Below are 15,707 nucleotides of genomic sequence, written 5' to 3' on the forward strand. Positions count from 1 at the left end.
TCTTTTATACTTTGAATACAGTTGAGGGGAAGAGCAAAGCCCAAGGTAGTTATACTTTTTTTTTTTTTTTGTCCATTTGGACCAAACCATCTGCAGAGATCACTAGACAATCGTTAGAGGTGACTCCCAGAGCCTGTGTTTCGGCTCAGAAGGCTTGTCTCCACTGCTGCCTTTCCCTGCGGCCACTGATACGCATGAGCCGCTCTGAAGTAAAACTTTTATTTCATTTCGTTCAAGGTAAGCTCACTGAAGGGAAACCTACAGACCCATCCAGAGCAACCCTTCGGCAAATCCCTCTGCACCATAACCAAATAGTCTCACATCGTGTCTAGACCTCTGGGTCCCAACACGCACAGCGCTGCTCCGTGGGGGAAAGCGCTGCTTCTTTGTGGGAAAAACAACGTGCCCTGGGAGGCACGTTCATACAGGAGGTACGAACGGAGGCCCCGGAACGCCGGAACGCTGGAACGCCAGCGGTGGAACAGCCCTGGGAGCTGTGACACCTCCACTGTGTCACAAGGCACTGCGCAGCCCGGGAAGGGTGGCAGAGACCCTGAGGCTGCTCAGAGTGGTGGCGGCGCCTGGACGGCCTGAGGGTGGCTGGACGGCCTGAGGGCAGCTGGACGGCCCGAGGGCGGCTGGACGGCCCAGGGGTGGCTGCCTGAGCCCAGCGCAGGATGGAGTTTCTGGGAACCACGCAGCTAGCCAGCTACTGCGGCACAAAGAAGAGCTGCTTGTTCCCGGATCTAGCTCCCACCAGCACCACCAAGGACACCTACCAGTCCTACTACCTACCAGGCTACCGCCACCTCAGCTCCTGGAGGCCCAGTCTGCTTCACAGAGTGGTTTCGGTCCCTCCCAGCTCTGACAAGCAATTTAATCCCACTGGGCGGCCGCCCACTATTCTGCCTGTATCACGCTCTAGCCTGCATGCCCGCTACAGCACTCGTGACTGGCACCATGCAAACATCATTCAATTAAAAGGCTCTGAAGCCTCCAGACACTGTGCTGGTAGACTGAATGCCGATGCGATGAGACTGATGCAAGATAAGGATCAACTGACTTATCAGATGCAAGAAGACAGTAGAAGAAACCTGGGAGAGAGGATCTCTAACATTGATTTCTGGAGATCGGAGCTCATCTATGAGCTAGAGTGTCTGCTGAAAGAGACCCAAGCCTTGGAAACAGCAAAGAAGCGGCTCGAATGTGCTGCAGATGAAATGCAAGAACCACTAAAGGCAGGTTTGACATAGCTATTTTTTTCATGACTGTACTGTGGAATGGATAAAGAAAATGGCTTTATCACTGTTGAGTACTATGCTAGTACTTTTACTGTTATCATCAAGACAGATTTTGGTGAAACGTTACCTTCAGTAAGAAGGAAACCTGGCCACTGTGGGCTTTATATATAAAAGTTCACAAAGGAACCTATCAAGACACTTCTATGCCCTCTTTTCCTTCCTTTCTGCTTGAGGCTCCAGGAGGCTGAGGCTCCTCAGACACTGGCCGGTTAGCTCAGTACAGTACAAGAGAGCAGAAGGTGGCCCTCTAAGCTGCAATATCCCAATATTCTTATCTAGCTCTGAATTTTCTGCTATTGCTTGGTGGAAATAATGTTTTCATTGAGGATGGCATACCATTTGTGTTACATTTTGAAATTCTCCAGAATCTTAAAGGCAAATTAAATGCAACAGAAAAAGCCACAGTAACATAAGAGTCAATGAATGATGCTAGGAAAAACTCAAAACATGCAAAAACTAGAGTCCAAGTTCTCTCATAAACAGCTGGAGTATTACTGATGGAAGTTATGTCTATCAGAAATGTTTCTAGGCAAGTACAAATAGAAAATTAAAATTCAGTATTTGGTAATGACTGTTTTAGTTGTCTGTACTGATTCAGAGGGGCAGTCTGAGGATGCTTTCTGTTTAGGGAACATTTTCTGCTGAAAGGCTTTGTGCCAGCTAATGCTGTTGCATTTGTTAGTATGGTTCTAAACAAGTGGGTGAAATGTTAAGAGTAAAGTTAAGCTGCTGGGGAGGCTAACTGAATTCCCTATTCAATGACTGTAGTTATGTAGTCACTCTCTTGCATAGGTATGAAGCTTCCAAACTTTGGCATTGGGTAGGGGAGGGTGAGGGGAGGTGAGATTAAAGGATTTTGCTATGGAGGAGTGTAGAACACCATAGGTGTTTTAATCCGCACAATTTACAACAAAGCTTGGGCATGTTGAGATGAAGGCCTTGCTGCACATTAATAAGTAGCTGATCAAATGGCAGCTATGGTGGCAGCTAATCCTTAAAAGTATATATCACTGGGTAAGTAGATAAGATGGATAAGTTGAGTGCAATGAAGCCCCCTCCTATTCTGTTCCACCCTCGATAGATGGCCATTGCTTGACATGTCAGCGCAGCGGCCCCTTCAGCAAGGTTCAAGGTTTCACTCCACAATGCAGCACTGAGCCGATTGCAAATGTTCCTTGGTTTGCTTGCAGATAGCCCTAGAATGCTTGTACCACCGTGAGAAGCGGAAGGGTATAGACTTAGTTCATGACAATGTGGAAAAGAACCTGATAAAGGTAAGATCAGCCTTACTAGTTTATTTTTCAAACTGTGGAAATAACTGAAATCCAACTAAATATTTATCAGGGTAAAAACATTGAAATAATTTCTTCCTTTCATTCATTTGGAAGACTGGGGGGTGGGGAAGAGGAAGAAATTTGGTAAAACCATATATATTGGGGATGGTTAATGTTCTATTCATCCTTCCTGGAACAAAAGGAATAGCCTAGCATCCTTGTGAGGTCTTGTCCACTTCTATCTTCCCTGATCCTATAAAACAAGATAGAAACATTTCTCAAGATTGTTTTCTGGGCCATGATCTATAAAACCTCAGAAGTTCTTAGGGCTTACAATATAAAATGCTGGTTTACTGCCTTGCTATGTATATGGTGTTACTGAACAAAAAAATTAGGGGGAGAGTAGTGATTGCTGAATTTTGTAAATAAAAAAAAATAACCAAGTAACATTTTACTAACATATTTGAAAGAAGGTATATTGGACGTGTACAAGAACAAAAATACTAGGAAGGAACAATATGGGACAATGGCATTGCTTCAAGCACTTTTCTGGATTAACCGATTACAGAAGGATGTGCAGACCACTTGGATAACCAAGATGCTTGTTCAGAGCCTGCAGCCTGCAACTTGGAGTTTTAGTGTTTTAACAAAGAATCAAGGAGCTAATATGAATTAGCTTAAGCATTTCAGCAATTAATCTAGCAGGAGAATTCAGGGTAGGATGAAATCATAGAATCATAGAATGGTTTGGGTGGGAAGGGACCTTAAAGATCACCTGGTTCCAACCCCCTGCCATGGGCAGGGACACCTTCCACTAGACCAGGTTGCCCCAAGCCCCATCCAGCCTGGCCTCTGGCCTTGAACACTTCCAGGGATGGGGCATCTACGGCTTCGCTGGGCAACCTGTGCCAATGCCTCACCACCCTCAGAGTTTCTTCCTTATCTCTAATCTAAATCTACCCTCTTTCAGTTTAGAGCCATTACCCCTTGTCCTGTCACTACGTGCCCTTGTAAAAAGCCCCTCTCCAGCTTTCTTGTAGGCCCCTTCAGGTACTGGAAGGCTGCTATGAGGTCTCCCCAGAGCCTTCTCTTCTCCAGGCTCAACAACTCCAGCTCTCTCAGCCTGCCTCCATATGAGGGAGGGGTGCTCCAGCCCTCTGACCATCTTCGTGGCCCTTCTCTGAATCTGCTCCAGCAGACCCATGTCCTTACTCTGGGGGCCCCAGAGCTGGAGGCAGGGCTCCAGGTGGGGTCTCACCAGAGCGGAGCAGAGGGGGAGAATCCCCTCCCTCACCCTTCTGGCCACGCTGCCTTTGATGCAGCCCAGGATACGGTTGGCTTTCTGGGTCATGTTGACTGGCTTGCCAGGTCATGTTGAGCTTCTCATCAACCAACACCCCCAAGTCCTTCTCCTCAGGGCTGCTCTCAATCCGTTCTCCACCCAGCCTGTGTTTGTGCCTCAGATTGCCCCCACCCATGTGCAGGACCTTGCACTTGGCCTCGTTGGACTTGAGGTTTACCCGGGTGCATACTGATAAATGTTCCACATGAACAGATGAAAAAATTATTTTTTCAAAATGAAAAATAAAGGCTATTTGCCTGATGTCCCAAGCACTGCTCTGACTATGGAGCAAGCCAGATAGTGACAATAAAGGACAACAAAGGCTCATTTTGTAGTAACAGGAAAGCCAGTTCTAAAGTTGCTGTCATCCCTACGCATACTGTACAAGTACAGAGACAGAGCCTGTATTTTTAAATTTGGGGTCTCTTAATGACTTCCAAATAATTTAAAACACTTTATTCCCTGTTTCAAAACTCACAAAACTGTACACACTTAGGGAAGAGGGTATGTTGGGCTAAACCAGAGTTTTTAAAAAGTAAAGAGGCTGGAACACGACAACATTGTTTGAGGGACCGTAATTACCGTGTTTGCATAGTTTTCAGTGTGGTTGGTTTGAGTACTTTTTATTTATTTTAAGCTGAGTGGAACCTGGCTTTGAATTTCTTTGACTAATATTTATAGTTTTGAAGTACATGACAATATACCTCCTTAGGGAGCCTGTTTCTGAAATCAGATATATTTTCAACCTACTCCACTATTAGCAAAATATTTCTATTGTTCTAGAAAAATGTAGTAGTTAGAGAGGGTAATTTAACAGATTAAGGTTCATGTTTCAAGTATCTGCATTATACTTAAGCCAAGCAAAATTTGACTCTGTGTTTATTAGAATGACTCCATCCAATATAATCTACTAACATGTTTGATATAAATAAAAAGCCATACCAAACCAAGTCAAAAGATACAACTTTGTAGCACTGAGGAAGAGAGGGACCAAAACACATCCCTTCTTGACCTACATTGCGTTTGAGATACGTGAGATGGTTGCAACATTTAGAATGCAGAATAAGAAGGGTAAATTCACTAAAACAAATGGAGTTTGATGAAAGCACTGACACTGTAATATTTTCCACTGTAGGAAGTTGATGTATTCAAGGACTGTCAAGAAATATTGACAAAACTTGCACAGAAAATCAGTCAGCAGCTGGGGTAAGACTTTACATTTAATTCCTGTTTGAAAGATAAGAAAGCTGAAGTCAGTGTTGGCTAGTATCTAATGACAGACTGAAAATAGCAAAGGCAAAACAGAGACTTAGCCTGTTAGATGCTCATTGCCTACCACGTCTAATTCTTACCAATGATAGACCTTGTACGTTAAACTGCAGAAGAGCAATACTTACAATTTAAAGATGACTGTGACTCAATTTTTAAAGTCATGTTTAATCTGAAAGCCTTCATTAAAATTAGGGAAGCCAAAATTATGGCTTAGTTGTACCAATGTTGCTATGTGGCAAATTGGAGTGAAATTCAAAGGGAATTTTATTTTTTTTAATTACAAAACGAAATTCAAAGGAAAATTATTGTTGACAAAAGAAATGGGAATCTAAGCACATCATCAGGTATGAGTTATGGAATGGACTTAAATTATTTTTATGTATATTTATATATGTTTTTGTTATGGGAGGCTTTGGAATTTATTGTATTTCTTTGAGAGTACACAAATATCCTAGCAAATGCAAATTATATTTAAGTCTTATCATTTAATTAGGTAGAACTATTCTGAATACAGTGTTCTGTTAACTACACTGAACTGATACAAATTTTAAAAGTCATGTTTATGTGACATGACATGATTCCCAAAAGAAACAGTTCAAGTACTCACAAGGAAGATAAAAGTGTACAGTTCTTGATTAATACAACATAGGAGAAAAAGACAGATTTTATAAATGATTGCTCTTATTAATGGCACTCAGAACTCGCATGAGTCAGGTTAGATGCATTTCTGCAGTTCATCCCACTCCTGTAATATACTGGGTATATGATCAGATAAAAGCTGAGTTCATATTTGGTGGCATGGACTCTGTCTAGCTCTTTAGGCTGGCATTCCTGGTTGCCTTTGACTCAGTTCTGTCACCACATCAGGCAGACCGATAGTAATGCCACTTGAGAAGTACATCACGGAAACAGTAATCTTTGCAAAAAATGTCCGTATGTCTGCTGTCTCCCATGCATCAGCACTGGAAAGCAAGACTTTGATTCCTTCTTCATCCGTATTACTCCCATTCTAGCCCAAGGTCTGCCAGGCCTTCCCCCCAAGAGCTCTTTGGAAGAGCCAAAGGAGATTAAGTTACTCCAAAAATTCCTCGTGGGTAAGAAAGCAGAGATGGAGCAACGTATTTCCCTCCTCGTGATCAAGATGCACAGAAATATTTCAACAGATTTTCCAGTGATGTAAAATTTGAATTATGCCAAGTGAATTTGTCCCCCAAATCAGGAGAGATGGGAAACCACAACTCCGGTCTGCCCTTTGCTTTCTCACAGCTGTGCTAGCATGGAAGTTTTCACTGAAAACCTCCTCCTTTTTGCTCTGAGGCTTCCCTTCATGCCACGTAACAACTGCCTGCTGTTTTTCACCCTTGTTGTTGTCTGTCATCAAAATGACAAACGTTATTAAATGCAGTGAGTTAAATTAGTTCTTTGAGGAATACTCAGTAGATGCTAAAAGGGATGAACGGTACGGCAGCTCCCTCTAGCTAAATTACAGCACCAAGCATTTTCAAGCCACTGTAAATGCCCACAAACTATAGCATGAAGCAATGTAGGAAGCTAATGAAAGCAATTAGCTATTTAGCACAACAGCATTACAGGTGGTTCAGATTTGGGTAATTCTTTCCCCTTCACAGCATCAACAGAGATGCACAGCATGCCCTGGAGAAGGATCTTTCTGACAAAAACTCAGCCCATTTTATTGATGAGAAATGCTTTAACCTGAGGAACACATCAGACAGCATCAGCTTTTACCATGGAGTGGAGAAAGCAGATGGGACGTGAGTATGAGTGGCTGTTGTAGCGTTCTCTTTCCCTGCTCCCTGCTGTAACTACGAGCCCGGTTATAGCACAAGTCCTAGCCTGATATTTGAGAAGTGACATAGAAAGAAGTGGCTTCTCTCTCCGTATAGCCCTGTCTTTCCTTGGTGTGAAGGCCTCCATCATCCTCAATTATTCCCTGCCTCCCAATAGCTGCCACTGTTGGGGGCCAGGCAGAAGCTGGCAGCCTGCCGCACCTACGGCGCTGACGTGCTGTGAGCCGCGTGTTTCAGCCGGGACCATCATTTACAAGTGTGTTGCAGCCGACTCCTTGCCCTCAAACTCCTTTCTGCAGAGGTCTCCCTTTGGTTTTGATTTATACTGTTCTGTGGCCTTCAGGTTTCAAAACCACATCCACTCAAGTTAAAATTCAGCAAAGGTGTGCAGTTAAGTGCAGCGTGGTAAAGAGCATGCAAGTGTACACCAAGGACTATGTGTATTTTCTGTAAAAATAGCTTGGGTTATTTGGAAATGAGGCCATCAACCTATACAAAGATATGTATTAAACAGGATGATCAAAAAGATTTGGCACAGCTTTAGTGTTACAAACTGAATTAGAATTACTGAACTAAAATGTCCCAATTGTATATAGTTTTAAAACTGTTTATTAGTAGTGGCCTCATCAAGACCTGCATCCAATCCAAATGCAATAGCAGAAGAAAAGCAGCTTGCAATAGAGGGCAGTGTTTTTGTGCTAATGACTTGTTAGTTCCCTTATCGGTCTTTAACCATAGCAATATTTGAATGGTGAATGTACTCCACAATCTCAAATGATAACGACTCCGTCTTGTTGGAAGGAGAAAAAAAAAATCAGTATTATTTGTTTACTTATGTTCTGCTTTTCATTAAAAGATCACCTCATTCACTACTGAAACGAGGGCATATCCGAAGGAAACTTGGCAGGCATTCTGCTGACTCTAGTAACACTACCTACTTTTAGGATTAGCAATGAATAAAATTATTCTTGTCAGCTCTGGTAAAAAGCAGATTCATGTGGATAAGTTTTACAGCCCTTTTCCTTTCTCACCAACCATTATCCAAAGAAATGCCATTTTTCATTAATATGTCCCTGAAACCATTTGGCAGACTGAGGCATACCTGTAGCACTCGGGAGCAGAGCAGGTGTTTTCTGCCGCAGCAGAGCCAGCCAGATAAATTACAGTCTGAAAAAGCAATGTTAAGGAACAGCTTAAGTACTAGGTATTTCAGATAGTCAAGCTGGAAGCCTACTTGGAAATTTAATTTTCTGATGAGAATATGAATGTAATCATCAGACCACAAAGAGAAAAAAAAAAACCAAAACCAAATACCCTGCAGAAAGTACGCTGAGATTGGCTGGATCAGTAGCTGTAAGTAATGTCTGCTCAGGTTTAGTACACTGATTTATGCACTTTACTATGGTATCATGTTGTTTACCTGAAACTGCCTAAATAAATGTGTGGCACTAAAGAATTCCAAATTGTTTAGGAAGATCAGTAGTTCAGTTTGGAGAGAGAGGAACACCCTATGAAAAACTGAAAAAAGGGCCTCTGTGAAAACAAGCACTGACAAAATTAACTTTTTCTTTTTGCATCCCTTAATATTTATTCTCAGTGTTCAATTAAAATCTAAAGTAAAGGTGAAACTCAATAAATAGTGATCTGTCCCTGCAGAGTTTAACATACAGGCATAATTCTTAGGAGGAAGTTTTTTTGTGGAGAAAGAAGTCTAAATGCAGGCAGAAGTTTGCCTCAGTGTTTCAGTTTGGCAAGTAAAATATCTGTACCTTTTCATAAAATACACTAAATATTTGTGGGCGAAGGGAGAAGTGACCTTGTAGGCTAAGCGATGCATTAAAGAAGGTGGTGAATTTAACTCCAGGGAGTAGCTTATGCTGCACCAGTTTTCAAGCTGGGGGCTCAGGCTGCAAGTTTAGAGCCCCACAGACTCCCAGTTTGGAAAGACCCGAGTCTGGGATTTATGTTCATAATTACGTATATTATGAAATGAAGGCCAGCTGTGAAGCTTGGACACAAACCCAAGCATCCCCAAGTTTGTTTACATACAGGACATCGCAGCAGGAACATTCACGGGTGGCGTTTTTCAGTGCAGGAGCCCTATATTCAGTCTTTCTCTGTATATTCATAGGCTTTTCCATAGCAGAGCCGTTTCTGCTTGTCTCATAGATATTACTAAATTTAACTGTAACAGCTGTGTAAGTTAAAGCAGAGGTGTTCATTTTAATATATGGAGAAGTAAGAGGATGGAGATATTTATCCAAAGGACACAGAAGGACAGTGTTGGGGCTGGGAGAAAATTCCAGTTCTCCTTACTCCTAGGTCAGTGCCCTAGCCATTTTCCTCCTATCATTCCTTCTGATGATGAAGGCTACTCGGATGTCAAAGCCACACGCTTTATTGTAAAGGTCCTACATATCTCGTGAGGTAGGGCTGCTCTGACAGCAGACCAGAGCTGGCTGAAGAGCTGTGTAACAATCCTTTCTCCTTTGGTGTCTTGCTCATTTTCCCTAAACGAGGTTGGGCTCTCCTGTTCTCCGGTGGTTGGTGACACACAACTCGGTTTCCCCAGGATAAATGTTTGGATTCACAAAAGTAGATGGTATTTGAATCTAATTTGATGGGGTGCAATGTACAGGAGATCATGCTAAGTAATCTAATAATCCACTAAGGCCATAAGCACTCTGAGCCTTGGCACAGAGAAACATGACAAATTTCAGCTGAGGTACAGCAGGTATCAACTCAGACCATCACCTAATCTATTAAAGATGGGAAGAAACTGCATTGCTGACATTCACACCTGATCCTGAAAAACTATTTTTAAGCATCAATAAACAAAAAGTATGCAAGAAAAGGTCATTCTTTATACAGCAAAACATAAACCTACTTACTTTGGAGTTGATGCCAGGGCCACTAAGACCTTTAGTTAACAGCTACAATATTCAAGTAAGCCATAGAAACTCTGTCGAAGCAACAGCTCTCCAAAATCTTCACCTGTTGCCAAATCTTTGGTTTGTAGAGGAAAAAAAGAAAAAAAAAAAAGTTGGTATGAAACCCACAGAATCACCTGATGTATGTGATGACACAGTTTGCACAGTTCTATGGATAAACACTTAGTGTAGTTCAGTATAATTATCACTGAATGGAAAATAGCTCCCCTAAGCTTTTATTTTTTTATTCTCCCCTTATTTTAAATTTCTTTCTAGTGTTTCAGTTCCTGCAACATGGGCTAAATTCAGTGAAGACAATATCAGGTGCTCTCAACATGCAAGGGCCAACTCTGTCAAGCTCCGTGAGGATGCGGAGGTTGGCCTGGAGGGCACATCTGAGGAGATGTGGAATCATTTCATCAGTACCAACCTGGCCTTTAACAACCGCATCGCAGAAGTGGCCGACGCAAAGAACAAACTCCAAGCACAACTGGCCAAGGTAAGATTCACTACGAGCTGGCAGCTGCGTATTATCTTTGTTGTACCTGAAAGGCATAGAAATGTTCTCCAGTGTTTACGTCCTTCCTGAATGAGCACCTCCTCCAAAGACAGACCTGTACTGCCTGTCCTCAACTGGTGCGTCTGACTCACCCGCGGCCTGAGATGAGCTCGCTCAAAGACAGGCAGACTGACAAGATGACAAGGTTTTACAAGGAACCACACAACATCTGTCCATAATCACACACTGATTATTTTCATTTGCAACTTACATGTTTAAAGCGGGGAAATGTATCTTAGATGGTATTTTTTTCTGTTTTACATTTACAGATATTCCCTGGCCATTTCCTGAAGCAGAAATAGTACATGAATTACTTCCCCCCCAAACAGTACTAACTTCGAAAAATGTGCAAATAAAAAGGCCCACAAACAGCAGCACATTTATCTATTTTAGAGGAAGGAGAAAACTTTAAGTTTTTGCACTTTCATTTCATAGCAGCAAGGGAAGAGCCCTAAATTAACTAAAATTTAAAAGTATCTACATACAGAATGTCATTAGTCTGCCTTTGACACCTAAGTTCCAAGTTTTCCCCTCCCTTTTGATAAATACATTTCCACATCTTCAACCTGAATTTTGGCCTGGTTGCGGTCAGACACAGCCTGATATTTTGGCGTGAGTCAGACTGAACTTTTCAAACACTTGTTCTGCCTTTGTCTTCATGTTATACAAAGCAGAAATGGCACAGAAGGAGCCAGACCTGTATTAACCTCTATCCGTATTGCCTTTTCAGTAAGTTTTCACTGAAATAAGTGACGTGTTGGAAGTGTATTAGTTGAATTTTGAAACATATATTCTGAAGTTAACAAGAGGTGCTTCCTTTGTAGTAAAACCTTGTTAAGCCACCAAGACTCGCTGTGTTACTTTCATATGACTCCAGTCAGAGTTCGGCAAGTTCCTCCGTTAGACTGCTTCTCTTCTAGAGGAGCCTCATGTTCGCTCATTTGTTTCAATGCACATTTGGAAACAATAGAGTTTTCCTGCCATTCTATTTGCCATAAGTAGTTTAAGACATTTTCAGTTTATTTTTAGGGACTCAGGAAAGCGCAAACCGACCAGCTAAATATGTGTGAAGTCACAGCACATCAATTAACGTTTTCTTTTTTTCCCCTGCTTATAAAGCATGAAAGATGTTGAACGTAGTTTTTTGTGTGTTTTAGATTGTATAGGATCTAGCCAACGGCAGCACTTTATCCCTGAATTGGCCATCCATTTACATTTCTCATGAATTTAAATCTATGAACGTTTGCTTCATGTTTTCCATTGACCTTTTCTAATGCTTTTAAGTGCCCCTTTTATAAATGAACTTAGAGCATAAGGTAGCACAGGGTGCACATATGGAATCACAAAGTGCGTTGTGAGGTATCAACGTAGGAGCAGGGATTTTGTCATGGAGTCCAGCTGATACTATGACATAACTGCTGAGAACTGGTATATAATGGGAAAAAAATTTATGTCCCTATACTGTTATGCCATTAAATAGCAATAATAAGAGATATCTGGAGAAACGTGACTAATCATATTTATATAAAGAATAATTAGTTTGTATGGTACACATGGATAAAAAAAGTATGAAAGATTGCAGTCTATGAACTAATGCTGCCGTTACTGCTGAGTTACTAGTTCGCACATACATAGCAGAGATACTTTACTCATCACAAACTCCATCGTAACGTAGTTACATCAGAATAACAAAATGCTAGAGGAGAAGAAAACCACTTGTGCTGGTGAGAAGTAATTCAGGGTAGTCTGTGTTGTCGAAGGAAAGGAAAATACAATAGGTTTATTGAGCAAAACCATTGCTGGTTGAGATGCAGGCGAAGTTACATGGCAGAAGTCCTGGTAATTCTCTTGCTCGTGACCATACCTCAAAAGGGCAAGAGGAAGGAGAAGGCAAGTGAGGGCAGAAGTGAGTAAGGAATGAGTGCTCATTTAACAGTTATCTATAGGTAAGCATAACAGAGTACCCTTTCTTCTTTCTCCAGGCTTGCAGTATAGTCTATAATAATCAGAGAAAAAAATTATTGCTAGGCTATACTTTAATAAGATGGCTAATGGCTGTCTCAAATTCCACCACGCTTGTGTTCTTCCATTGGGATGTGATTATAGGCAAATGTAGCTACTACAGTTCCTGTTCCCTTTGCATCTAATAGCGATTAGACAATGGGTGCCACAATTGCATTTTTTGTGTTTAAAAAAAAAAAAAGCAATCAACCTTTCAAAGGCTGTTTTTGCACTGACTTCTCAAGCAATGAATGCCACTCTGGAGACGTCCTTCTCTCTGCCAAATTATTTCCCTAGCTAAGCAGGGGAGCTCCATAAAATGAGAGGAAAATGAGCATAGAATAGATTTGCTATCTTGGAACCAGGAAAAGCTATTAATTTAATGAGGTCTGGAGCATATTTCGGAATGAAAAATGCTTTTCTGATTTGTGAAAGAGCAAAATCTCTTTCAGACAAAAAAAAGCCTCCAGGGAACGTCCTGCAACAATTTATTTCTAAAATCAGTACCCCGAAAAAGGGAAGAATCAAAAAATACATAAAAGAGTAAATAGTGTGAATATTGCGATGATCTAAAAGTGATCCTATGTTGAAATGGCACATTTTCTTCTGTTTATATCACTTGGACATAAACGATTGGCTGGTTAAAATTACAAACCAAACGCCTAATGCCTCGGTTGTGGTCCACTGCGTGCTCTTTAGAAACCCGGAGCACCAGGTGGAACAGTTTGTCTTGCATTGTAGGTTTCATCTCTTGGCCCTGGAAAAAATTAGTTTTCCTCTGGAAATAAGATTTTTGTAAAAACTCATCTAATTAGACTTAAACTCCGGAATCGCTGCGCTGTACTAGCGCCTGTCATTGATATTGTGGCGGTGATTATGCTGTGTGCTATTGTTGGCATTTGTCATAGATGTACTTAAAATGTTTCTCCTGGCCTGGATTTTTTTCACATTTAGTTTATATTGCCTATATGTATAATGGCTTTATGGCCACGCGTTTACAGTCCTGACTTTCTGTGCAAGAATGTCATTGCTTCAAACTTGTTTAGGGAAATCCGCTGCCAAAAGGAAGACGGGCATTGCTCTGGTAACGGTCTATTGGAACATTCTTGCGTTGCTGTCATCAAGTGGTAAAGGGCCTTTCTCTTCCTGCCTTTCTTTCCCTTGCTTGATGACAGTATTATATCACATGTGAGATTACGTGAGCAGAGTGCTATTCATTTATTGCTTGGAAAACAATAAACGGGAATAAAAATACAGGAATGACCAAGATTTAGTTAGTTCTGAATTCACCCAGGCAAGCTAGGGAATTCCACGTGCAGTTTGCTATACCGGTTACTGCAGAAGAGCTAGGATTTTCCCCTTAGTAGATATTTGTGCATATTGCATCACATACCTCCTTTCCTCGGCGCTGTTGTCTGCAGCAGCCCTTCACAGGACTGCTGTTCAGGAGAAGGTTGCTGGGTTGATATCCTAGTTCAACAGTAGTTGATAACAGTTATGTTATTGACGGCTCTGCATGAATGATCTACACCAGTCCTTCCAGCGCTTCCTTCTCCCCCTAAGTACCACCAAATTTGTATTTCTCATATAAACAAAACGTGCAGAAAAACAGTGATCTGTTATTATTCTGTTTAGTTTTATTCTAGGATATTGTCTTCCTTGATGTCTAGACAAGTGTGTTCTACAGAACAAAAGATACACAGAATGTATTTATGTGATGAAGGTATCTTGTTTTTACTTCTGTCAAGCATTATGCCAGGAGTTTTGCCAAGACCTTCTCCACCAATGACATAATGTCTCCTTTTCAGGTTACAAACTGTACAAGTCTCAGAGTAATAACTGCACAGCAGTCCATCTGTTTTTATAAGCATTTTGTCTGCTTCTAGTACTGCTGGTGGACTTGTACCTCAGTTTCTAACATGTTCCTGCACCATTTACCTTGAGTTACTGAATTACAGTCAAGTAACAGAGTCCAAGAATTCTCCTGTTGTAACTGACTGAGGTTCTGTCATAGAATTTAACCTAGGTTCACACTATAGAGTGTTCACACAACGTATTTAGAAGCACATGAACAAAAGGCAGTCTTCAGAAAAAGACTTCAGCTAGTTTGCCTTAACTATACACACCTTCCAATCCCAGGAAGCCAAGAGATGCACCTAAGAACTTTTCCTCATAAGCATTTGAAAAAAAGATTTTTGCTCTTTAAATAACTTTCTCAAACTCCAACATTCAAGCTGCTTGGCACACAGCTGTTGCCTCTTTTTCATGTCTAAAACAGTCCAAACAAGACCAAATGTCTTCAATTTCTAGTCATCAGACAACACACGATGAAAACATTCATACACTGTCGTTTTCTAATATATATTTGCCTGTCCCGTTACATTTTTTACTATAAACCTACAACAATTTGCATTTAGTTAGAGGGGTGGTTTAGCAACTTACAGATGTCTTGTCTTGGGGGAGATCAGATGTGTTTTTACCCTTGATTCTACTTGGTGTTTGGTCTGAATCCCAAAACTGAACAGGCTCCAAATTCAGATCAAGTAACCAAGTCAGCACGGGGGAAGTCTCCAACGAGCACTGGTGGTCAGCGATTCCCGCTCGCTGCTCTGCGTTCTCAGTCCAGCTGCCGGCTGCTCCCACTGGTGCTCCACCGATGCGCAGGAAATTGTCCCAGTTCACCTCAGATTTTCACTGTCTGCGCTCTGGCTTTTCCTGCCTGCCCCTTCTTTTGGGGAAGCTGGCTGGTGAGGCTGCCAAACCCCAAGTCTATCAGAAGTCTGGGAAGTGATTCGCATAGGGGAACAGTAAAAAAGGATTAAATTGCTTTTGTAGAATTTTGAAGAGGAAACTATTGAATATAGAAAGGAAATACTGTCCTTAAAAACATGTTTTATGTATTTCCCTGTCCAGTTCACTGTAGAGCTTCTATGTAAAATTATTCCCTGCCCACTTTTTGCTTGGTTTTCTTCTAGAGGACTAAGAAAACTTGCCATCTTTACAGTGGCAATCAAATGGAGTATGTGGGAGCAAGGGTGTGGTAGAAAGCATTTCCTACTGCAACTCCAAAGCCCGAAACCATCACAGCTGCAAGAATGATTAAAGGGCTGGAAAGCAAGCAATTGATAGAATAAGTTCCTCAACTTTCTCTTTAGCAGGCTGAAAAGGGTGATGTTGGTAGCACTAGGTGACGCTGCTTTACTTAGCTTATCTAAATAAC

At 41.5% G+C, this 15,707-nt stretch overlaps 1 protein-coding gene across 2 annotated transcripts in view; it reads left to right on the plus strand.

The window, feature by feature from the left end:
- The first annotated feature begins 677 nt into the window (after nt 1-677).
- The window catches only part of TEKT5 (tektin 5), a 28,215-nt gene continuing 13,185 nt past the window's right edge, over nt 678-15,707 (plus strand). Inside the window, exons 1-5 of one of the 2 annotated variants that reach the window (XM_009477277.1) lie at nt 678-1,242; nt 2,496-2,575; nt 5,053-5,123; nt 6,818-6,961; nt 10,204-10,426. In XM_009477277.1, the coding sequence (XP_009475552.1) occupies nt 678-1,242; nt 2,496-2,575; nt 5,053-5,123; nt 6,818-6,961; nt 10,204-10,426 (1,083 nt within the window). Of the gene's footprint in view, nt 1,243-2,491; nt 2,576-5,052; nt 5,124-6,817; nt 6,962-10,203; nt 10,427-15,707 lie in introns of both variants that reach the window. The other variant, XM_087733188.1, reaches the window with a different exon arrangement.

This window comes from Nipponia nippon, unplaced genomic scaffold, assembly GCF_047370975.1.
Source record: "Nipponia nippon isolate SJK-2023a ecotype South Korea unplaced genomic scaffold, ASM4737097v1 scaffold_5, whole genome shotgun sequence".
Classification (NCBI taxonomy): Eukaryota; Metazoa; Chordata; class Aves; order Pelecaniformes; family Threskiornithidae; genus Nipponia; species Nipponia nippon.